This window comes from Chaetodon trifascialis, chromosome 18, assembly GCF_039877785.1.
Source record: "Chaetodon trifascialis isolate fChaTrf1 chromosome 18, fChaTrf1.hap1, whole genome shotgun sequence".
NCBI classification, from domain to species: Eukaryota; Metazoa; Chordata; class Actinopteri; order Chaetodontiformes; family Chaetodontidae; genus Chaetodon; species Chaetodon trifascialis.
This window is the reverse complement of record NC_092073.1, coordinates 6873310-6896605: the sequence shown is the minus strand read 5'-3', so window position 1 is coordinate 6896605 and position 23296 is coordinate 6873310. Positions and strand designations below refer to the sequence as shown.

At 46.5% G+C, this 23296-nt stretch overlaps 1 protein-coding gene across 3 annotated transcripts in view; it reads right to left on the bottom strand.

Annotated features, from left to right (window-relative positions):
- Positions 1-322: 322 nt before the first annotated feature.
- Positions 323-23296, bottom strand: part of zeb1b (zinc finger E-box binding homeobox 1b) — a 46918-nt gene continuing 23944 nt past the window's right edge. For 2 of the 3 annotated variants that reach the window (XM_070986544.1, XM_070986542.1), the window contains exons 2-8: positions 14215-14370; positions 8851-9012; positions 7510-7712; positions 6702-6807; positions 4547-6252; positions 3017-3197; positions 323-2306 (exon numbers count right to left, since the gene is read on the bottom strand). In XM_070986544.1, coding sequence (XP_070842645.1) covers positions 1597-2306; positions 3017-3197; positions 4547-6252; positions 6702-6807; positions 7510-7712; positions 8851-8977 — 3033 coding nt within the window. In that variant the 5' untranslated portion in view covers positions 8978-9012; positions 14215-14370 and the 3' untranslated portion in view covers positions 323-1596. Of the gene's footprint in view, positions 2307-3016; positions 3198-4546; positions 6253-6701; positions 6808-7509; positions 7713-8850; positions 9013-14214; positions 14371-16159; positions 16286-23296 lie in introns of those variants that run through there. The other variant, XM_070986543.1, reaches the window with a different exon arrangement.

Sequence of the window (23296 nt, the reverse complement as noted above, 5' to 3'; positions counted from 1 at the left end):
TTTCATGGTGTGTTAAACAAGTGCACTGAATAAGCTTTGAAAAGGCAGGACACAGTTAACAATTAGAAATCATACTTCATCATCATCCATTAGAAAACATGTGCATTGTAGTTCTTTTAGCCGCTCAGATTAGAAATAAAAGCAATTTATCTAAAATCTATGATACATGATTACGTGGTAGGCTAACTCTGCTCTCTCAGGTGTGGTGGCGAGCCAAAGTCAACAGTATTCCGGCTTAATTGGTTTGTCTGGGACCCGGCAATACCTGATCATAGCTGCTAAGCTTCACCAGCAATATTCAATGGCACTTTTGATATGCATGTTTCTCTTGTTTTAGTTGGATTTTTTTTGCATATGGCTCGGAGTGGGGGGTAGGTATAGGGAGGGTCAGACAGTTTTCTACATCCCCTTTCTGCTCGCTCTGAACAACAGTTCAACATTTTGGGAAAATACACTTCTATTTGCTTTCTCGCTGAGAGTTAGACGGAAGGTCGATCTCACACCTGTCCGGTGAATGTGAAGCTGCAGCCAGGAGGTGGTTAGCTGAGTTTAGCATAAATGCTACAGGAGGAAACGGCTAGCCTGGCACGGTGTGGAAGTCAGAAATAGTCTGGCATGCATTACTGCCACCTTCTGCACTGCAGTGTGGAGCAGCAGGTGAGCAGGAAATAACTGTTAGCTTTAGCAGCTTTGGATTCAGCAGCAGTTTCCCCCTGTCTGTCCTTCATGCTATGCTAAGCTAAGCTGAGCAGCTGCTGGCTGTATATCTGACTCTCACCAACAAAAGAAGTGAAATTTCCCACAATGTCAAGCTATTCTTATGAAACACTGATTTGTAAAGAAACTTGGACACTCAGCAAATAATGACCGAAGAGACCCGTCTGCTCTCCGTTGTTGTTGTTGTTGTTGTTCTTCTTCTTCTTCTTCTTCTTCTTAAGGCTCACAATCCAATCAAAAGAACACCAAAGAGACATGTTATGCTAACATCTGCTAGCGTGATGGTGTGGTACATCTAGTGCGGTAATACTGAAGGGTAGACAACACAACTCAACTGTTCAATCTATAGGTAAACCAAGCCACTTGTAGTGCACAGGATTTTTCTTATTTTCCTTCCAACTTAATAAAATACTGACTTTTTTTTGTTCATTGGCAATAAAAAGGTATAGAAATATCTCCCAACTGTACATCTTTTAAAGGTTAAAATATGAGTGATAAAATTAGTAACACTGATAAAAAGAAATGACCCAAGGTGTTTTAGTAATAAAACATTATCTAAAACGTGTCGGCTCTAGCTTCCAAAGTCTGTATAATGCATTTCCTTCGTTTGTTAAAATTTGTGTTTGTCTTCATCGTTTTCTTTACAAATGGGTTTTTCTAACAGTGAGAAATCGTTCTCCTGTGGAAAAGTCACGAGTATTTTTTTCAGGCACACCTGGATTTCTACACAGTAGTGAACTGAAACGAACTGTCAGAGTGACCAGACATCACCTCCTGTGTTCTTCCTCTGCCGGGTGAGAGGAGGAATCTGATTGTGTCTCATGGAGGAGTCTGATTCCTCTTTTAGTCTATATCTCCTTCCTCCTGCGGCGTCTGGTTCTAGTCTTCAGAAACAGCGTTCCTGTTTGTTTCGCCTCCGCTCTCTTCTGTGGCCTCCCCCTCTGCTTTCCCCTCTTCCGTCACCCCTTCTTCTGTATCCATCGCCTCCTCTTCCTCCATCTTGACTTCGTCCTCTTCCTGAATGCTCCTGAGCTCCTCCTCCTGCCTTGTGTCAGCCTCCTCTCCTTCCTCCTTCAACTCTATCTCTGTCTTCTCCTCCTCTCCTCCCTCCACCAGTACTCGCTCTATTTCCTCCTCATTCCTCTCTTCCGCCTCCTCCTCCTCCTCATCCCCTCCTTCATCACCTATCTGCACCACCTGGATGTCATCCATGTCCACTACACCTTCCTCCTCCTCCTCCTCCTCCTCGCTCTCCTCATCCTCTCTGGTGCTGCTCCCTCGCTCGTCCGAGTCTAGCTGGGAGGGGGCCAGGTGCCGCCCCTGCACCCGGGCCAGGGCCTCCATCTCAGCCTGGGCCTCGCTGTCCTCCTCGGGGCTCTCCCGGCCTCCGCCTTGGCTCTGCGTCTCCTTCTTGCAGTAGGAGTAGCGGTGGTTCATGTGCTGCGAGTAGGAGCCCGAGTGGGAGAAGCGCTTGCCGCACTTGTCGCACTGGTACGGCTTCTCCCCCGAGTGGAGCCTCATGTGTTCGATCAAGTGGTGTTTGTGTTTGAAGGCCTTGCTGCAGATGCCACACTCGTGAGGTCGCTTCCCTGCAGAGCAAGAGAAAATAAACATGCATCAGCATCTCTGTTTAAGAAAAACGCAAATGCTGTTGAGTAAAAAAAAAAAAAAGGGGGGGGCAATAAACACCGCAGTGCAATCGCAGTGAATCCCCCTACAAGGTTGAGAGGCCCATAACAGTGTCTGTCATCAATGTATCCAAGGAGAACATTTCAAAACAATACAACAAAATCACAACAATCGTGCTCGAAAAACCTTCAAGGAAACTTTATCCAGGCAGGGAACAGCGAGTTTCACCTAGGATGAGGTCATTTGGAGCTGAAAACTGTGGTTGCAAGCCAGGTATCAGAGCAATAAAGCAAAAAAAAAAAAACAAAAAAAAAAAAACGTCTCTGAGAGCGCTGACCTGCACTTGGCCACAGAATCATCATCTCGGAGCGATCCAAATCACTACCAGAGCTCGCTTCTTGCAACATTTGGTGCTTCACATGAGAAGCTGGCAGTGCAGAGGTGGAGAGTTGGCGGAAAGAAATTCTCAGACCTCTTCTGTGCGTGTTGAGTAATACCTGCTGGAATGGGGGTGTCCACCCTTCTTTACGCTGTAGCTCAAAATCCCCGTTCGCTCGCACTCTGACTCATCTTTCCCAGGACCCAACAGTGAGTGGTGCTGAGACAAGTTCCGGTAGTTTTGTTTTTTGTTGGCTGTGTTTGTGTGTAGGCCTGGGAACTTTGTGTTTACCTGTGTGTTCGTATTTGTGTCTCAGCAGCGAGCTGCTCTTCTGGAAGATCTTGTCGCACAGGTCGCAGGCGTACATGCCGCTGTCCGTCTTCTTCATCTTCTTCCTCTGAGGGCCCGAGTCGGAGTCGTTCTGCTCCTCCACGGTGGACACGCCCTCTGAGCCCGTGTCCTGCTTCTCCTCCTGGAGAAAATGACAAATCACAGACGTGTTGGTGGGAATTTCAAAGTGTGGTTTTTCCTGTGTGTTCTACAGCAAAGAGACAATGAATTACTCAGAACAACTTGTGTGCGTGCGCTACAGGAAATGACACTGTGTCATATCCTACTCATAGCTGTCTCTGGAGGTGAAATTAACATCACTCTGACTTCTCAGGTTATGAGAAAGCGAAAAACGCCTAACCAGTCTTTGCCTTGGCCCACAGCACAACCACTTTTGAGCACACATACAGTTGTTTCCTGTCCCTGGGCTGCTAAAACTCATCCACTGATGCACTGAAAGATGATGTGGGGCAATATTAAAGATATATACACAGGGCTCTTTTTTACAAGGCAGGTCTATGCCAATCCACTTAACACGAAAGTATAATACAACAACAATAAATCAATGAGGCAGCAGAGGTGTGCTGTTTAAACAGATTCCCGCAGATCAATAGGGGCTCTGCAGTAAAGTGCAGCCTCATGTCCTCTTGGTGACAGCCCTGGAAGATCACTCACACACCCAGTGAGATCTACATCCATCATTACAGGCCCATTAGGTGTCTGCACAATGAAGAACTATTAAGGGCTATCATTTTTACAAAGCAGTGAATTCTGACATTTCTATATATGACTTATTGATTAGACTTTGGATGGTTTCACACTATCTATCATGTTCTGGTGGTTTTTAACAATAAGAAGCAATGATCTGGACTGAAGGGTTTGACTGATCACTCCAAAAAGTGAAAAGCCAACTTGATACCAATCCACTCGCCTCTCCAAATGCATGTTAAGAGTTTTAGAGTCAGACCTGTTTGCTGTGGCTGACCTCCAGTGAAACCAGAGGAACAAAAACTAACTCTGGAAGCTAATAAAGCTGTGAAAATTTAAAAATAACTTTCCTCGCTTGTGTACAGCTGGCCACACAGTAACTGTGGAGTACATGGACTAAAGCAATAGTTTAAAATGGGAAATATGCTTCCAAGCTTTCTTGGCCTGAGTTACCACTCTCATATCTGAGCATTACTATAGAGCTATCAGCCGTCACTCAGACTGGAAACAGCTAGCCCGGCTCTGTCTGAAGGCAACAAAATTGCCTACCAGCACCTCTAAATGTAACTAATCAACACATTACATCTTGTTTGGATTATCCACTAGTTGGCAGGTAAACTGACGGCGATGAGAAAACTATCACAGTGACAAAGTCCAGCTCAAAACCACCCATAAAACCACAACATGTTTTTATGCTTTAGTATGTGTATGAATTTAACAAAGAAGTCTGGTTTTGATCTTCTCGTTAAGAAACAGGTGTACTTCAAAAATTGGGTGATGTACCTTCAGTCCGTTGAGGTGGATGGTTTCCTGTGTCTCGGTCCCGGCAGGGCTGTTTGCTGTAGTGGTATAGGTGTAAGCCAGCTGGGGGATCAGGATAGTCTGTTTGTTGTTAGTGGCAAGTGCCCTTAGGCATTGCATTGTGGTCACAATGTCGAGGGGTTTGGCACTTGTCTGGCTGGCGTACATTGCAATGGGGCTGGCGCCCATGGCTGAGAGTGGCGATGCCTCTTTCTTTGTGCAAGTTAAGTTTAGGGGTTCATCCACATTGGTAGAGCCAGAGGAAGGGGAGGGGTAAATGCGGCCTTTAGCCACCACTCTCTCCACTTCCTCTCTGGCTGGCTTTGGCAGCGACAGGTCTAGGGGTCCCTCAGTGCTCTGGGGAGGCTGGGCTGGGACTGGACCCCCAGCTGTCAGGTTTAGTGGCGAGGGGGAGGCTGGTGACCTGTCAGTGCCGTTGACCTCTGCTGGGGTGGCTTCTGTCGGGCTATCTTGGGTCACAGATGGGCTCATATTGGCCGTGTCGTTCCCTGGGACCAGAGACACCACGCTGTTAGCTTCACAGGTGTCCTCTTCCTCTGAGGGAGGTGTTGGGGCACCCAGTGATATCTGGCCCTCCTGCATTTTGTCAAACCACTTCTTAACCACATGGATCGGCAGGCTGACCGAGTCAGAGATCTTGGCCAGCTCATCCTTGGTGGGCTCTGCATTTAAGGCAAAGTAGGCCTTGAGCAGGGACAAGAGGTTTTTGGGCTGGTGGCAGAGTCCTCCCTCTGACAGCAGGGCAGCAACAGCAGACTCAGACTTATCTAGGCCTGCTCCGTTCAGCCTGAGACCATCTGTCTTGCAGTGCTTGAGGGCATGGAGCGCTTCCAGCCCGCCGGGACAGTTATCACACAGGAGACAAGTTTTAGTGGTCTTTTCCTCTTTTTCTTCAGTCTCTTTGGGCCTGGTGCCTTTGATGGTCAGATCTTCTGGGAGTTTCTGGGACTTGAAGGTGTCAGTGGTGGTCTGAGATGGTGAGTTAGGCTCAGGCTCTTTCTTCAGGTTTTGCGCTGTGAGCTGGCCCTGGTTGGGGTCCAAACTGTAGTTTATAATGATTTTTGCATTTCCATCCTGGCCTACAATAGGCAGACTGATGGCTGAGATGAGTTGCTGCTGCGGGGCATGGAGAGTTCCAGTGGTTAAACCCGAGTTCACCTGTCCCTGGCCTTTGGCATTGCTTTCCAGTACCTGGCGAATGACGTTACCGTCCACTGCCACTTTAAGAGCATTCTGCAGGTCTGCCAGGTTGATACTGATGGGCGACACAAGCCCCACGGTGGGCAGGACCACGGCCTGTACTGTGCCCTGCAGAGGAGCCGCAGCACCATTGAAAATCCCACCGTTCATGCCGGTCACAGTTGGGGATGTTATCACCGTCGGCTTGTACTCGTAGTCCACAGGCTCAGTCTTGATCTGGTTGAGGGGCAGCTGCTCCTGCAGGGGCTTGCTGTGCTCCAGCTTCTCTCTAATCTGGGTGCGGAGGACTGAGGGCGACGTGGGCAGCACCGGTGATGGACCCTGGGTCTGGCTTTTGGCGTTCCCTAAGCGTGGTCTGCCGTTAACTGAGATGACGCTGATGCATTTCTTACTGCTGATGTGGGAGCTGTATGAGCCTGAGTGGGAGAACCGCTTCTTGCAGTTGGAGCACTCATAGGGTTTCTCTCCTGAATAAAACCATAACATGTATGACAGAGAAACAGATAGAAAGGAGGGTGGGGGGGAGACAGATTTCCATTAGTGAATCAAGCTAAATGAGAAAGCTAGGCTATGAGCAGTACGGCAGGAAAAAGCTCTAATGCATTTCAATGATGCTTAAACGCTGATGTAATGGCACCATTGGGAAATGCCCTTCTCTAATTGCTGTCCCATAATGCCAAAAGAAACACAATTATAGCACATTAAGGAAGAGCACACAATAGACTGAAATACGATGAAGGATATCTAAATACAGGCAACTGGCTCAAACATAAATAAAACATAAATATTAGTCCAGTGGACATTCAAACATCTGTGGCCAGCAGAGAATCACGGCAATGATGTGCACACTACAGCATCTCACGTGCACGCACACACACACAGAACGCTGCCATGGTGACAGGGGTTGTCCACTCACCGCTGTGGATGCGTAGGTGCTCCTTCAGATGATGCTTGTATTTAAATGCTTTGCCACATTCAGTGCACTTGAATTTACGATTGCCTCCCGACTGTGTGATGTGTCTCTGTCAGATGAGGGGAGAGGGGACATGGAGTGAGATACACAATGAAAACACAACCTTTGAACTGCTACTAATTCATGTCACAATGTCATTAATCAATCGGGGGCAAAAGCTCATGTTTATTTATCATGTTTGGAAGCGAGCAGCTAAAGAAACAGGACTAACCTTCTATGTCTGCATAATTAAGAATTACTACAGCACTACAGAGGTAGTATGCTACTGAAACCAATTATGATTAATCCAGTCACACTGAAGAAAATGTAGACTGATGCATGCCAATATTCGAATATTACACTGAAGCAGAGAATATAAATAAAGAAATCTTTTTAAAAATATGCACAATTGTGATTATAGTCTAAGTTTTTCACTACAAGGTTTCAGCACTGCAAATTGTTCATGTTAATGAGTATACTTATTCATTATAATACCAGAGCAGTGGTATGCTCTTCAAAGAGAATTCAAGGATTCACAAATCATCTGGCTGCATTAAACATTTGAATCCAATAAAAGGAAGTTTGTTAAAACTGGATTTCTACTTACAACTTATAGCACTAAGAGGATAAAAAAATCAAAAAAGACAGAAGAAGGAAAAAAATAATTGAAAGTCTTTTGAACATTAGAAGATAGTGGAATGGGAGATTTTTCTCTCTCAGCAGAATGTTTTGTCAGTATCCAGTCCTGACTAGTTTGTCAGTCAGTTTTTACCTGATCCCGTCCGCCCTTGTGGACTGTCATATGCCTCTCCAGTTGAGCGCGGTATGCAAAGCTGTAGCTGCACTCTGGGCAGCTGAAGCTCTCTTCGGTTTTCTCGTGCCGGTACTTGATGTGCTCCTTCAGGGAGCTGTAACGCTTGTAGCCACGTGCGCAGTACGGGCAGGTGAGCAGCTGAGAGAACGAATCAGGAGTTCCTGGGTGAAAAAAACACACGAGGAGAGTTGTAATGACATATGTTACAGTGAAGGAGGGGGGAGAACAGGGGGTTAAAACACATGGTCCACAGAGAGGGCTCTTTGATGTTACACAAGGCCTGTCACAGTAACACTCCCCTGCTATCTCACCAATGTCTGAGAGATCCTCCCCCACAGGTAAACAGCACCCAGGTAACCAAATGGATAAAAGCTGATTCGCGACCCACCGTAATGCCTTCCTGTCATTATGAAAATAGCTCGCTGTGTTGCCAAGGCACGACTCGGTTTTATTTTTGCTTTCGTACTTCTTGCTGACACAAAGCCCAGCGATTACAGCTTTAACGCGCTTGAAATTCCATCATTTGATTGCCTATTGTGCTTTCGAAGCCTTTCAAAAACACCCACACATGTAAGGAAAAGTGAGCTTGGTAAACAAAAGCTGCCTGCTGAGATCCAAGCTGGTTAACAGAGGGTCTCAATTGCCCGGCTCCCACACAGGTAAAGCATTACTTTGTTAACAGGTGATGTATTAAGTTCCCCTGCGGGACAGGTGAGGGCCTTGGGATGGGAATGCACACACACATTATCGCCCAGGTAACTGTGAGTCAGAGCTCGTACATACGTGACAAATTTGCTCAGGTGATGCTGTTTCTCTTCCTCCCCTCCCTCCTCTCTTTTTTCCCTCCGTGGTAGCAGGTAAAAGCCAAAAGCCCGGGAGCAATAAAGGCCCCAGTGTGCTGCACTTAACAAATAGCAGTGTGTGTAATGATGTCGGAGAGTGGCGTTAATGGGGTGGAGTTAACACCTGAGGTGAGACAGGGAGCAGGTAGAGCCGTCCCCGGGGGGCGAGTAATTACTGGGTAGGTGCAGTAATAGTGTGCGAGCTCAGTGACTGTGAGCTCTCGGTTGGAAATAGCAGTGTGTGTTTCAGTGCGTGTGTGATTTAGGGACACTACACTTTGCTTGTGTGTGCTACTAATAAAGATATGAATGACACTCAAAGCAATGAATACACAAAGCACATAATCATTTTACTGGGAAGGGATTTACGCACAGAAATGATCTGGGTAAAAGAGTTTTCATGTTTTTTTTGTATGACATGAATGGGCTGTGAATGCCTAGTGGTGATGTGCCGTACCGTTCTCATCATGGACGCTGGCATCAGGGGTGCCCTGACGCTGAGGCTCGTCCTCTGGGGCCTCTGGGTAGATGACGGCTGTGTCTCCTTGCTGGAGCATCTCCTCCACTAGAGCGTCTGTGCTCATGTCATCCTCGCCGTCTGACACACAATCCTCCTTCACTGTGAAGCGACAAACACACACTGATTAGAGTCAAAAGAAATTATCGATTACCTCATTATTTCAAGGCTTGCATGTTTTTCTATCAATGCAGGCTGTACATCTGAAACCTTAACCTTTGTATATGAAATGCGATAAACCAATAATGTCGCAGTGTCACTATAGCTAAATCGGATCTGACAGTCCAAGCCCTTGATCATGACAAGTTCACCAGCCTGGAATGATGCATACAGCGCCATGAGAAAAAACACAAACACCCTGAATACTGTTGTTCACAATAGGATGAGAAAACTAATTAGCATCAAAGGCCACAGGCTACTGTATGAGCATCAAGCTCTTTGTAAGAACTGAATGGTAAGCCTCTATTCACAATGTTAGGTAAGGTACTTGTTGAGACTGGGACTAGTAATTAGGTGATGAATCTTGTTCTGGTGTATTGCGGCAGATAGATATCACGCAGGAACGGATGCATGCACACATGCTCGCACACACACACACCACGCTCTGCTCTCTGGAGAGGCTTGGCCTTCAGACTGTGTTTAATATCCCAGCAAACGAGAGCCTGCATGTGGGAGCCGAGCACATTTTTAACTCCACATCACATGAGCCCGGCTAGCTGGTCTAACGAGCACTAATTACCAAGCTGTGGCTTATAGGAAGTGTAACCTGAGGATGGAGTTTAGGATGCACGAAAGCTTCCTTCCCCGTTTCCGTCTCTGCTCTCCCAGAGCTTCCTGAAGTGGATACCGGAACCAAGTATAGTGTGTCGGCGATTAAACTGAGCATTATTCCTCAATGGATATGTTAGTGTGCCTATGTGTATCATTACACGGAATAATTGCAAGGGTGAGCTATCAGCTAAAAGCAAAGTTAGGCTACTGTGGATACTGTGCTTGTGTTTACTGGGCAGATGTTTTACGGCTTGATTTAAACACTCCCCCTGCTTAAGAGATTTGAGAATTGTGTTTTGTGAATTGTGTGTGTGTTGAAAGACGAGCCCAGCTGTGTTCTCCTCGGAGATGGGAGCAGGTGTAGCGCTCCATGACTCACCGACGCACACTGAATACCAGTACTCTTAGATACAGCCCGGCTCTGGCTTCCTCTGGTGCACCTCAAAAAGCCATGAAACAATATGAGTGCAGTCATTTGTTGCTATGGTTATTGAAGACCGTTTGAAGGAACCTCCCACTCTGTAAAAGACCAGTGAGAGATAATACAGAGAGAGAGGCTGTGTGCTTGAACTTGTGCATGTGTGTAAAGCAGAAGCCAGCAGCAGGTGCTGAGAACGCTGAATTGTGGAATTCTCATCATACACCAGTGGGTCAGGAACACATTAGGGGCTGCTAACCCCCACATATCACACAGCTTTTCTCCCATGACCTCAACTGCATCAACACCCCCCTTGAGATGTTTGCCACATTTCCTTAGGATCATAGATAAACAGCTTATTCACTTTCTTTTCAAGAGTTGAGAAAATCAATACCACCCTCACATCTGTATATTAAATATGAAGCTGAAGCTCACAGCTGGTTTGCTTAGCTTAGCATAACAAGAAGAAACAACTAGCAAGTGCATTTCCCTACTCATCTACATGCTTTCAATTGATAGTCTTATATATTTCATGCTTTAACTTTTAACTTGTAAAACATTTGGGAAAGTGCTGATCTGACTGTGCTTCCATCCCCTGCTCAAAGGCAGCATCCAAACGCCCAAACACACCTCTAGGCTACTAAATGTTGAGCATGTGTGTGAAGTACAGTCCCAGTTGGGGGTCTGTGGTGCAAAGGTATGACAAGCTGTTGTTTTCCCTCCTTGTGTGTGAGTGTGTGTGCGTCTGTTTGCCTCTCTCGGCTCTTTGTTAAGTACAGAGCGAGGCCAGAAGGGTTCACAGCCTCGCTGAGGCGGCCCCGCGTTATCAGGCTGCTCCCCTGACATGAAACATCACACAGGCCATTTATGTGCTGACGCAGGGATGTGAATGCACCACTGCACAAGTGGAAAATCAGTTCAAAAACCCCAGAACGAAGCCCCTGCGAGGTTGTGGCAGGACATTCTGTTGCAGTTTGGATCTAAAAAAGTAGCTTGTTCTTTATTTGTTTTACGGCGTAACCTAACTTTGGTACATCTTAGAACAAAATCACTAGACCACCCACTCTCTCCACTCCTCTTTCCCTCGTTTCGTTCTCATCCCTCTCTGCCTACATCTCTGCAACATGATACAACAGTATCCCATGATGCATTTCCTGCCCTGGCCAACCTTTGTCCCCACTGCTTCCTGTGGTCGTGCATCCAGACCCGTTTGTAGATTCTATCTTGGATGGGAGAGACATGTCAGCGATAAGGATTCGCACAAACAGCTCAAATATTCCACAATCATTAGTTACGATGTTATGCCTTATCTCCCATCAACAGAAGGTAAGTCAGAGGAGAGATGTGAGATATTTCCAAGTTGAGGATGATTTGCTTATCCTTGGCTTAGTGCTATCAAGCATTTGTGCTGCGTGTCTCCACTGGACAATCTTCCCAGCTCTCTGGAGACTCTTCCTTTCCTGTCCAGAGGGGTGGCTCAGTTTTAACATCACGTCGTGACATAAGGCGCACAGGAATGTATGTGTTCCTGTGTGTCCACAGAGTCTCTGCTGCCAAAACGAACCGAATGGATTTGAGAGCAATTATAAGGAACGTCAAATATCATCACTGCCATCAGAGGCCAACAGTGAAGAAACACTCATTGTGTGTGAGCCTTGCAACTTTACTGCTGGTTGGAATAATACAGTGCAGCACAAGTGCCCATCAAACACACTCAACAAACAACCAGCTCATCTTCTAGTGGCCTTATGCTATATTTCCATGCAGCCGTTCACTCTCATTAAGTGCCACTGCAGCCTCACGATATCAAAGCCCTCCAGCTCCACCCTGCCCATTCTCTGAGATGTAATCACGCTCTTCAACTCATCAAATATAAAGGAGAAGCCCTCCCAGGTCAACACTCACTGCCTTTTCCTCCCCTGGAGTTAGCCAGCCTGTTCTTAGAGGGGAGCAGGCTGCAGTTTACTGCACCAACACCAGGCTTTTCCACCACCACATAATCATTTAGCAGTGAATGAGTAATGACAGCGAGCAGGGGGCCCATGATACCATATAATCAAGAGGAATGATTCAGAACAAGAGAAACAGTGAGAGGGAGCGAGCGCACAAAAAAAGAAAAGGAGAGGAGAGATGGCAAAGCAGTGAAAAACCGCCCTTTGGTTTTGGAGCACGGCAGTCTCAGGAGAAGGGGTGTCAAGGTTTTAATTTGAAGAAAACTGGACTACGCTGAGGAGAAGATTAGTGGGTGGTGGTCACTTTTCAAGGCTGCACCACCTGTTCTTAGGGGTGGAACCAACAGAGGGAGGGATGAAGGAATGAGAGACGAGAGAAGTGTGTTTGTTTAAAGAACTGTGGCTTTCTCCGTGTTTCATCAGTCCAATCCAGAGTGACAGCAAAGTATGTATGATGTATGAGATGAGGGCGAGAGACAGTAAGAGAGCAAGAAAGAGAGAGGTGTGTGTGTGAGTGTGTGCGCACATGAGTGAAGGCAAAAGAAAATTTGCTTGATCAGGCATAACTGTGGAGCGCAGCCAGCTCGCTGAGCTGTTTCAGTGTAACTCATGCTTTTGAAGTGTTTAATGTTCACGAGCCCTGGCCAAAACCAATGACATTATTCTTCCTCCAACTTTCCCTTTATGCAAGGAGGTACAGCTGGAGAGCAGTGATGAAAATGACAGCATAGTCTGGGGAATAGGTGGCCACACTGCGCACAGGTCTGTGCTTAAAGTATGCACATGTATGTGCAAACTGAAACCCCGCAACTGAAACCGGCTGAGTCGAAACTGAAGTCAACTCAGAGGAGAGGAATTTCTAAAAATCCCTCCCTAAACCGAAAGTGATAGGTCGCTGGACATTTTCGCTTGTGCTCACTTGACCTCTTGCTAAATCAAAGTCCACCTCGCTCTCACACATCTCTCACCCATGAAACATCCAGCCAAAAGCTGCTAGGAACAACACCCTAAAATAAATATTCTTGTGGCTGAATATCTAATTACATTTCATAAGGGCTTGTCACAGTGTTGCACATACTGTACTTGGCACGGGCCTGAAAATTAACATTGTCAGACACATAGATTTATATGCGCATGCAGCATGAGGTCAGGAGAGCAACACAGAGGCCTTGGGCCCAGGTTGGAACACCAACATCCTTCAGCACCTGCAATTGTTTTGGAAGGGGGGAGGGTGGGGGTGTGACGTCAGCCCTTCCTGTGGCAGTGGGCTACCTCTGATGTCACTTCCACACGGTTTGAGGTAAAAAGAAGTTCACAGCGGTCCCTCCAATGCCCACCAGTGCCATAAAGCTCTCCACTGACTCTGGCTGTGAGGTTATTTTCTGTGCCTGAAGGTCTCTCCCTCTGTTGGCATTGTCTTTGTTTAATATCGTGCTTCCTGCCTTAGTTGGAAAGCCACCACGTGTAGTACCTGTTTCCTTACACTCCGTGTTTCACAATGAGACAAAGCCTGGTACTTAACTGTGCACAGATGTCAGCGAGACATTTCTTAACTTAGCCTGCATCACGTCAGCTGAGGTCAAAATGAGACAGCACCAGTCAAACGACTGATGTCGTAACAAAACACGAAGAGGCTGCAAGACACATGGGCATTGTATGTGCAAGAAGCATTAGAAAGTAATGCTCTTATCCTGAGCAGATAGGAATAAATATCAAAGACACTTTGCCAGCCTAACCATGCCAGGACTGACAGTGAAAGGAGACACTTGCTATAAAAATACACATCTTAAGAAGTCATTTGTTCTCATACTTGAAATTAAGTGCTTCATTTGCCAGTGTAATTTGGGTGATACTAGTGGCATGAAAGACCTTACTTTGCCTTGCCTTAATAAACTGGCAAATGTCTAAAGACAGTTCTGGCAATTGGTGAATCGAGCGCTCTTTTCCCCCACTGGCATATTTTTTGATATTCTAGGAAAAGATTTTAAAGCAGAAAATAAGATTAAATGAGCACTTGTGCTGAACTTTTATGCAACGCAGAAAAGTGGAACAGAAGTCACAGAACATTGCGGAAATGGTGGGTAGGAATGTGAGGTGTGTATTTGCATGATTCAGTACGGATGTGTGTAATAACGTGCATTATGAGTGTGCGCCTGGTCTCACCTCCGTCCCAGCAGCGCTCTCTGGGGTGCTCGTCGTCTGGCAGGGTGCTGTCGCAGTCGGCCCCGTCTGCCAGGCTGCCTTCCTCCTCCACGATGTGCAGCTTGTCCTCGTCATCTGAGTCTGAGCCGGCCTCCACCACATTACTGTAGTTAGTCACTGCACAAGGAGACATTGGGGACAGAGGTTAGAATGGCTGATCAGATTACGTCTATTTTTCAAATGAGTCTTTAAAGGAGAGTGAACAGGTTACACATTTTAAGTATTTTTCTCCTTGATAAAGATAATGGGAGGTGTACTGTATGTGCTTCTTCATTATGAGCACTGAATGTGAAAGGCCATGAGTTGGACAGGTTAAGTATATGTACTATGTCATTTAAATGTCAAAACTATTAAAGTGAATGGGTGAAGGAGATGGGGTTAGGGAGCTGGAAACACCAATTAAATAGACCATGGCCTAACTTCGGTAGATGAGTTGAAACTTTAAATGATCCCTGTGGGGAAAATGAGCTGTTAAGGCAGGAGAGAATAAAACAGGTCGGGTACTAACAACAGTGAACTGAGGGCTATTAAAAACACTGCAACGGAAGATTTTGATGCCTCCATGTAGTAAAAGTATATGCAAAAGAAAATCTGAGAAATATATGAATCCATGGTGAAAACAAACTCGGGAACAACAGACTCCAGAGAAACAGAGCAAATTCACACTAAGACACTTGCAGACACACATTCAGTCCCAGTGTGTGAGATCATTAGATTGCAGGCTGAAGTGGTGTGTGTGCTGTGTGGGAGTCGGTGTGACCTGGTCGGTTGTGTTATGGGCTGAAGGAGCCAGGAGACACAGAGACAGCCAGCCTACAGAGAGGGTTATTACGGGGAGTAAATTTTCCTGACCGACTGTCTGCTTCAGATGTGTGTGAGTGCATGAGTGTGTGTGTTCCTGTGTCTTCTTTTCATTTCCAACCAGTTCCTCCATCTCTCAATTCCACCTGTGTTACTTCCACCCACTCTCCTTCCATTTCTCCCCCCCCTCCCCTCCATCCCTCCGTTCCACTGAGAGAGCTACAGATCCTCTCGGAGGCCAAATCAATTCTCCAGTGAGAGCAGCCCAGTCAGCAGAGGGCCTGCGCTGCAGCACTGAAACTCCCTCTCCAGCTACTTTATCTCACATCATACACACTGTGCACAGCGCATGCACATACACACACCACCTGCATTCACTCTCTGAATATGCACTGCCAGTACAAAGCACCTGAACATTTTTTTCCTCTCCATCTTAACTCACCCCCACCCCACTCGCCCACCTCTTTCTGAAGTGGCTGCTTATGTTTTTTGTCTGTTTCAATCAATGAGAATTGTTTTGGTGAGGTCTCTCCCTTTCTCTCCGCATTGTGTGGGTCATTACAACCAGTTGGTATTCACACAAACTCATAGAGACGTGCAGGGTTCAGGCTGAGGGGGAGGCGGGAGGAAGGAGGTGTGGGGGCGGATGGATGAAAGGTGGTGGAGGAGGAGGGAGAAGCGCTGTTATTTGGCGAGTTGTTCGCAGGGTCAACACTGCTGTGCCGCAGCTGCGAAATCCTATCGGGGTTCATCAGGAGAGCTATTTCATTCTCAACCTCCTTCCTCTCTTCACACTGTTCCTCACTCCACTATATTAGCTTTTTTTTTCTTTATCATGACTTGACCGCTTCTATATTGTACTTCTCAAGAGGTACATTCAGCTCAGTTAGGGGTGACACACATCCCTTGTCCACAGATCGCTATCCAGGCTAGGTGCTACAGACTATTTAAGGTTCAAAACAGGCAAGCCAATAGAACAATTGGGAGCCATAAAGCTGGGATCCCATTCAAATCAACTGATTATTAATTGGATTTATGTCGGCTGTATAAATGTGTTCCTCTCTCTGTTGTCTGCCTTACATCACCTCCCTTCCTTCATTCCTACCTCTCTTTTCTGTCAGAGCGACTCTGCCAGGTGATGTATTGTCCATTCAGCAGCCCAAACAGGGTGCAACACTTCATTCTGAAACAGAAGGTGCTTTAGGACAAGTCTGAGAGGCTGTTTAGGGCCATAGCCACTCAGGTGTGGAGCTGAGGTCAGCGATTACAAAGGCAACACTCTCCGCCAGCAGTGTCAAGAGAAAATGATCAAATATAAAGCTGTAGAGAGAAAATCAATGTGCTGTGTGTGTGCAGATGGGAGATGGCAACGGCCAGCAGGACAATAAAAGTTGGAGCTGCGAAGTACAGCAAAGGTTGGTGAGAGAAAGAGTAAAGGATTGGTGGTGATGGTGGTGTGGGGGGGTGAACAGAGACGGTCTTCCTGTGCCAAATGGTTGGCGGTGTTGAAACAAAAATGTGTGTTCCAACAGGAGATGTAACACCTAGCATCAACAAAGGCTGCAGTCCCTTCTGGCTGACCGGCTGAGCGTTTGGACAGCTGGCCTCATTAGCGCTAGCATGCTAGCACACAACAGGAGGAAGACTCCTACGCAGCTGAGAGAGAAAGCATTGGTAGGTGGAGGAGGTGAAGAGCTTACTTCTGAAAGTTTACTTTCCTCCATAGGTTGCGGTGCGTTGAACACCTGAGAAAATAATAGCCTGTGACTATGGCTTGGGCTTTAAGTTAGTCTGTAACCCTTGGCTACATAGATCACGCCTTTACTATACCCACCCACACAGAAACATTCTATGGCTCTGGGTAATAGGACACAATCAATGCAAGCTCAACATAGCCTCAACATAACGTGCCTTGATTACATGTATCTGCATGACATGATAAGCCAGGCCTTTACTAGGAAAAACCTAATGCATCATGGTCCCAAGTCCAACTGTTATTGATGCTAGCAGACAAGCTGATGTGGAATGAAAGCCTCTCAGTGTGTTATTAACTCTTCACCTACACATCTTTGAAACATGCAACAGATATGTGCTGTAGCTGTTGATGGCTGGAATTCCCCAGTAACACTTCAGTAGATGACTGAAGCCAAAAATGCTTGAATTTCTCCCCCCTCACCATCACTCATCACCTTCTTTCCCCCTTGCAAAGTTCCCAGAGTCTATTGAAGGACAGTGCCAGACAGTCCATGTCAGCCACACTTAAATATGCCTGCTGGAGAGAGGGCTGTGTTGTTATGACACCTGCCAGGCTGTATCAATTACTGACAAAGGAATGGGTGACTGGGTGGGTTACTCCAAAAACAGGCCCAACGTTATCTCATCGGAGGCTATCACCTCAGCAGATGAATCGTCACTGATCTGTCAGCACAGTACATGAAGCTCAGTGTGCCCCTTGACACGGGTTCATTTAGCAGATTCTGTCCTGTAATTGAGCAAACTTGCTGGCACTTATTTTAGGTTCAAGATATCTGATCCTGGCTGGTCAATGAACAGCACACGTTTCGGGTTCTTTAAATCACTGTCATAGAGTGTAGAGTCATACTTGTACAACAGCAGAAAGCTTGGTTTGAGCTTTTGCACACTGAGGTGTGCGAGAGAGGAATGGCAGTATCTCAACCTCTGTGGGAGTGAGCTATCTCTGTGCTTTGAGGCCCTCAAGGTGTCAGTGACTGGCTTATTAGCTGAGCTTTAGATGAGGACGCAGAGAAACATACGCAGCCAATGAACAAACATATTACTGTCTGAAGCAGCTTTTATCTTGATTCATTACCTATACATCTGTAGGAACCCCAAACCCATATGTCGTATGTGCAGGCCAACAGCCCCATACCAGAACGTGTAGGAGTTATGTCTGGAATGTCCAACCAAAACACTTTTCTCTGAGTTTGGCTCTTAAAGAGACAGATCAAAGGGTTGCTCTCTCCCTGCTACAAATTTCAGTCAACTGACTGACACATATTCTGAGGTCCGCTGTTGTTCTGCTTGTGATTAGACAGATTGACTCATCATGAACAGCAGCAACTATTTGTCTGGCCCTCTACCTCTCTTCAGTCCCTATATTTAGCCTCGGTACAGGCTCCCTCATTGAGGTACGCCACTTATCTAATTTGGAGCTCAGGGCCAGTCAGGCAGCAGTGGAACTACCACAGGCATCCTCAAAGAGAGCAGACCCTGCCGTCACAGAGTCTGCCCTTGCGGCTCTGCAATGCCATTTTCTCAGGGAAGCCAACCACTACAAAAAAACCCAGCTCAAACCAAAGTAAAACAAAGCCGTGCCATTCAAAACCTCAAGTATGCTGTCTCAAGGTGAGGCGCCTCATTCAGCGCTGAGGTAAACGCTGCTGGTTTTGTTAAAACAACAGCCTTGCTCCCACAGAGTCAGGAAGGTCAACTCAAGTGCCGATAACAAAACAAAAGAATTGGGGATTTTTCATGGTTAGCCTGTTCGCAGGCTGCCTCATACTTTCTAGGCCGTTTAGGTCAGGCAAAGGCTGTTTGCTTCCCGTAGTTAAGAGATATAACTGTAGACACATAACAGTATCCCTTTACACAGTCAATTAGCTGTAGAGGGCACTAGGGGTCCTAAGAGACTGTTTCCCAGCAAGTTTAGCCTTGCCTTGCAGCTAATGCCAAGTCTTCCCACCACACATGTCTGCCAACCATACCAGAGGAGGCCAGTCACATCAAGGACCACTCATATCCTGAACAGTTTCTCCATAGATACGCAGCACAACATTCAGCTCCAAAAACTCCCCAAACGAAATCAAATGACTCTTGCTCACTAACCTACGTTAGGCTGGAACAGCAGAAAGCAGAACTATTAGTATGGACTTGAGGTAAAAATAGGCCAAGCCACCCAGAGAATTAGTCACTGCATGCACTTCTGTATTTACTTGTGCTACTCTAGATGTCAAACGTTCCATTGATAGAAAATTCAACTAGGCAAATAACAACACAATACATGGCTAACGGTGATAATATGTTAAGATTATCCCATCCAAGTCAACGCACTTCAGCAACCTGTAGATTACAGGAATCATTTGAAATGTGAACTGGAAGACAATGGGCTCTTGACTTCCTAATGACGCTGATCAAGGTTTTAGCATGTGAGCTAATGGGCCTCTGCGGGTCACTCATCTCCCATCTGATGAGCACTTTCCATGATAACACTAATGCTAATGGAGGCTATTGTTCTCTTAATCTGCATGATGACACTTCGAAGTGTAAAGGAAGTCAGTGGGTGTTAATGAGCGTTAGGAAAAGCGAAAAGGACTTAACTGCGCCTCAGAGAGTGTGCAATGCTTTTCAAAAAAGAAAATTATTAAAGCTTGCCTAATATTGCTTGCCACGTGCCTTTATTACTCAGGGTTAGTCCTAACAGTACCTAAATGACAGCCACATAACAGACTGTATTTCTACTGAGGGGAAGTTACAGGCTATGGTATTTGTCTCTGGGGCTAATGAGCACAGTGATGAGCCACACATTCTGTTACACTGGGCGTCCTATGAGAGTTGCTTCTAGCTCCTCTCAGCTCTTCTAAATAAGGCCAGGTGGGCTGCTATGGACCCGAGGGTGCGATCACACCACACACGCTCTCTCTCTCACACACACACACACACACACACACACACACACACAATCCACAGCAATGCCCTGGCCACCAAGTTTACACTTGTCTCCCAACCTATGTTTATGTTGGAGGTGAGACAGCCCCATCCACGGTAATAACAGTGGTACACCTAAGTGAGAGTAAAGAGAGTGTGTGTGTGTGCTCTGTACGTTAAGCCGTTTAAAGGCATGCTTGGCATGTAGAGGGCTTTCAATCACTCTCGGTGGTCGCATGACCACTTGGCTGCATATCCTTCAGAGAAAGCCATGTTGAGCTATTAGCCAATGTCCAAATTCACCAAACAAAAAAACATCCGAAAAACACAACTCCCACAAACACATCCACACACCTAAACCCTGTGCTACCCACTTACAATATCTCTGGACCCCCCCCCCCCCCCCCCATCCATGGCCTGCTGCAGTTCTCCAACACTCAGCAGGTCTGTGGTGAGAGAATGTCCACCCAGTCAAGCAGTCCAACTATACACACTGCAGACAGGTGACTGAAAAAGCAGTGATGTAGAAGGTGGATAAGAGGTGGGTGAGCATGGGGGAGGAAAAAAGAGAGATGAAGAGAGGAAACATCTGCTGTAGATTCTGGTAAGTCCAGAAAACCTGCAGTCACGCTTCCGACAACCACCTTACTTCTGTTCTCTCTTTAACCTCTCTGCTCCTATTTAAATGTTTTTTACACTTGATCTGTCACTGCTTTCCTCCATTGTCTCAGTCAGTGCTCTCAGCCATCAGGCTATATGCCAAGTAACAAACTATACTACCTGAGATCGAGCGCATATTTAGCTCGATTTTATCCACTGATGACTGCACTGGAAATCACCTCACAGAAACAACACCAAAACAGCAATGCAAATATTTAGCCGGCACCAGGAAACTATCAGCGCACACCTGGGTAAACAGTTGTTTCTCTTCTGTTAGCGGCTGTGTCAAGTTAAATGCAAAACCTCTGTAATACCAGGCAGGCAACCAAACACAAACCTGGCTAATGTTGCGTCAGCCTCCGTCAAACCTCATTGGGGTGTCACAGGCAAAATGAAATGTCCCTGTCACCTCTGCTGTCAGACTCCATTCAGGCTGCAGTTACACACTGATAGGATTTGAAAGCTGCGCAGTGGTATAATGGTCTTCTTCCCCTTTGATTTTGCCAGTTTGTGTCTAGCGTTGACATTTTGAGTGGAGGCTCTGTGAGGGTATTATTAGAGCAACTGCCTAAAGGTATTCAGCCTATTTAAATGTAGTCAGTTACATCAGTAGCATCAAACTTCATTACATAGCTTGTTTCCTTTTAATCCAACCACTTCAGCACTAATGACAGCAAAGTGACTGGGTCAGCAGCTACTGTTTGAGCCCACACACGTGAAAATCATCCACTCATGCATTAAGGCTGGGCAATGAGCAAATGTATCCAGAGGTGTGATAATCATTTGTCGTCAACAAGTGGCAGGCCAAACTGCTGAGCCTGTTGCGTGTTGTCAGACAACAGAATGCAATTTCACATCTTGATCCGAGCTCTGTCATACGTATGCGTAGGTCAGACGGCTAACACGCTGGACGCTACCAGGCCTAACAGCTGACCTGGGACGCATTGAGGTGTGTGTTTAAATATATGCAATGAGCAACAACAGTGTTATCCAACCTGCTTGTGTCGTGCAGGTCTATATTAGGTTAGTGTAGCACAGGGCCGTTGCATTTTAGGAGCAGGTGACTGGACATTCCTGCCTGTATTAGGCTTGACAGTTTACTGCGGGGGAGTGCAGAGTTGGGAGAATTACTCTAGCCTATGAGGACAGAGGGAGGTACACTGCCAAAACAATTCTCCAACTGGAAAACCTCATTAAATCTTACCTGTAAATACACCTCACTGCACAGAATTATCGCTGGCATCAATAAATTCAACCCAACCCCTCAGTTCATTAAGGAGACTGAACATCACCGTCATCAGTGCTGTCACATATTTACTCTTGTCAGTTCTTCACTCGAGTTGAGACTGTGTTTGTTATGTAGATTAATGCAAAACTTGCCAGTCGGCGGCGAAAGATGTGCACGCAAACACAAAAGAGAGCAGTAAAGGTAAACAGAGGGGAATGATGGCAAGGTGGGAGGAGAGGAACTGCTAATGGCTTAAAAAGACAAAGCTGGCCTGTCACATACAATGCTCATCTGAACTGATGACTGCCCCAGGGAGGGAGTGTCACACAATGTCAGAGAGAAAGAAAGATGGAGAGAACACAGGAGAGGTGGAGGCCAGGAAAAGGAGACAGAAAAGGTTGAAACGAGGGTAGCTGTTCAGAGAGGAAAATCGAGTGAATAATAAAATGAAGGTGAGCGACAACAAGCAAGTGACAGGAGGAAAGAGAGGCAGAAAGTAAAAGAGTGAGGTCAACAGGCAGCATTTACTGTACGCCGGTGTGTGGGCATTCTCTGGTCGCCTGCGCCTCAGTAAAGGTCAGGCGTTGACGCTGTGTCTCCGCCTGACAGACGTCTCAGTGAAGGGACAGGCCGTAGGGCAACACACACACATTTGCACACGCTTGTACACACATTCATGGACAGGTGGAAGTGCAGAAATAACCTAGAAGTGCCTTTTTGTTTATTGGTTACATCTAATTATACAACCGTTGCAACTCCCCCATTTATAGCAGTCAGCAGGTCAGCACACCTCAGTGAAGCCACGGCCGAGATCCATGCTGACAACCTACTGTGGCTTCACTAATTCTGACACTAACACGCAAAAGTGCAGCGAGAGCTCTTCCTTTTTGTACAAAATCCTCCTCTTTGTGGCATTTTGACAACAGCTGACCACTCTCTCATTTCTCCAGAATGTCAACTCTGTCACAAGACACCCGAGGCCAAACGTCCTGGACAACCCCTGACACACACACAACACATAATCAAACACACTGCCCGGGGCTATCGCTCACTTGTCACAGTGGTTTCTTGTTATTCATGTGAGGCAGGGAGAGAAAGGGGTTAATGCCGTAAACTTACATCCACAAAAGCTCTTTTGTCACCTCAGTCCTCCACCAACATCCCCCCTCCCCACATCCTTTCTCTTCTCCCCAGGCAAAGTGGCTTTTCCCCGTGTGATCAGGAAGGGTTAGCCCCCTCTCCCCACAACATAAGCCTCCAGGGCGACTAGAGCTGAAGAGCAGTCAACCAGTACTGCTCACACCATTACCCTGCTGTTAAATGACCATGAGGGTGGACTACAGGCGGCCTGTCGGATGGACAGCTACAAAAATCTGTCTTGTTAAACCAGGCAAGAAAGAATGGGTACATGTGTGTATACATGTTGCAAGAGCTCACCTAAAGTGTGTATGAGGGGGTCAAATGAATCCAGTATGTCCGTCTCTGAGCTCAACACCTTCTCCTTTCATCATGACTGTACTTGTTATGACTAACACATAAACTATGATTTGCAGAACAGGGGCGGACAGATGAAAAATCACAGGCTGAGTGAGCAGCGCCGTTGTTAATGCACCCTCTCAATGCGGTGCAGATTGGTGAAATGGCTGAGGCAGCAGGTAAATGCAGGTCGTCCAGTATTGATGTATTGAT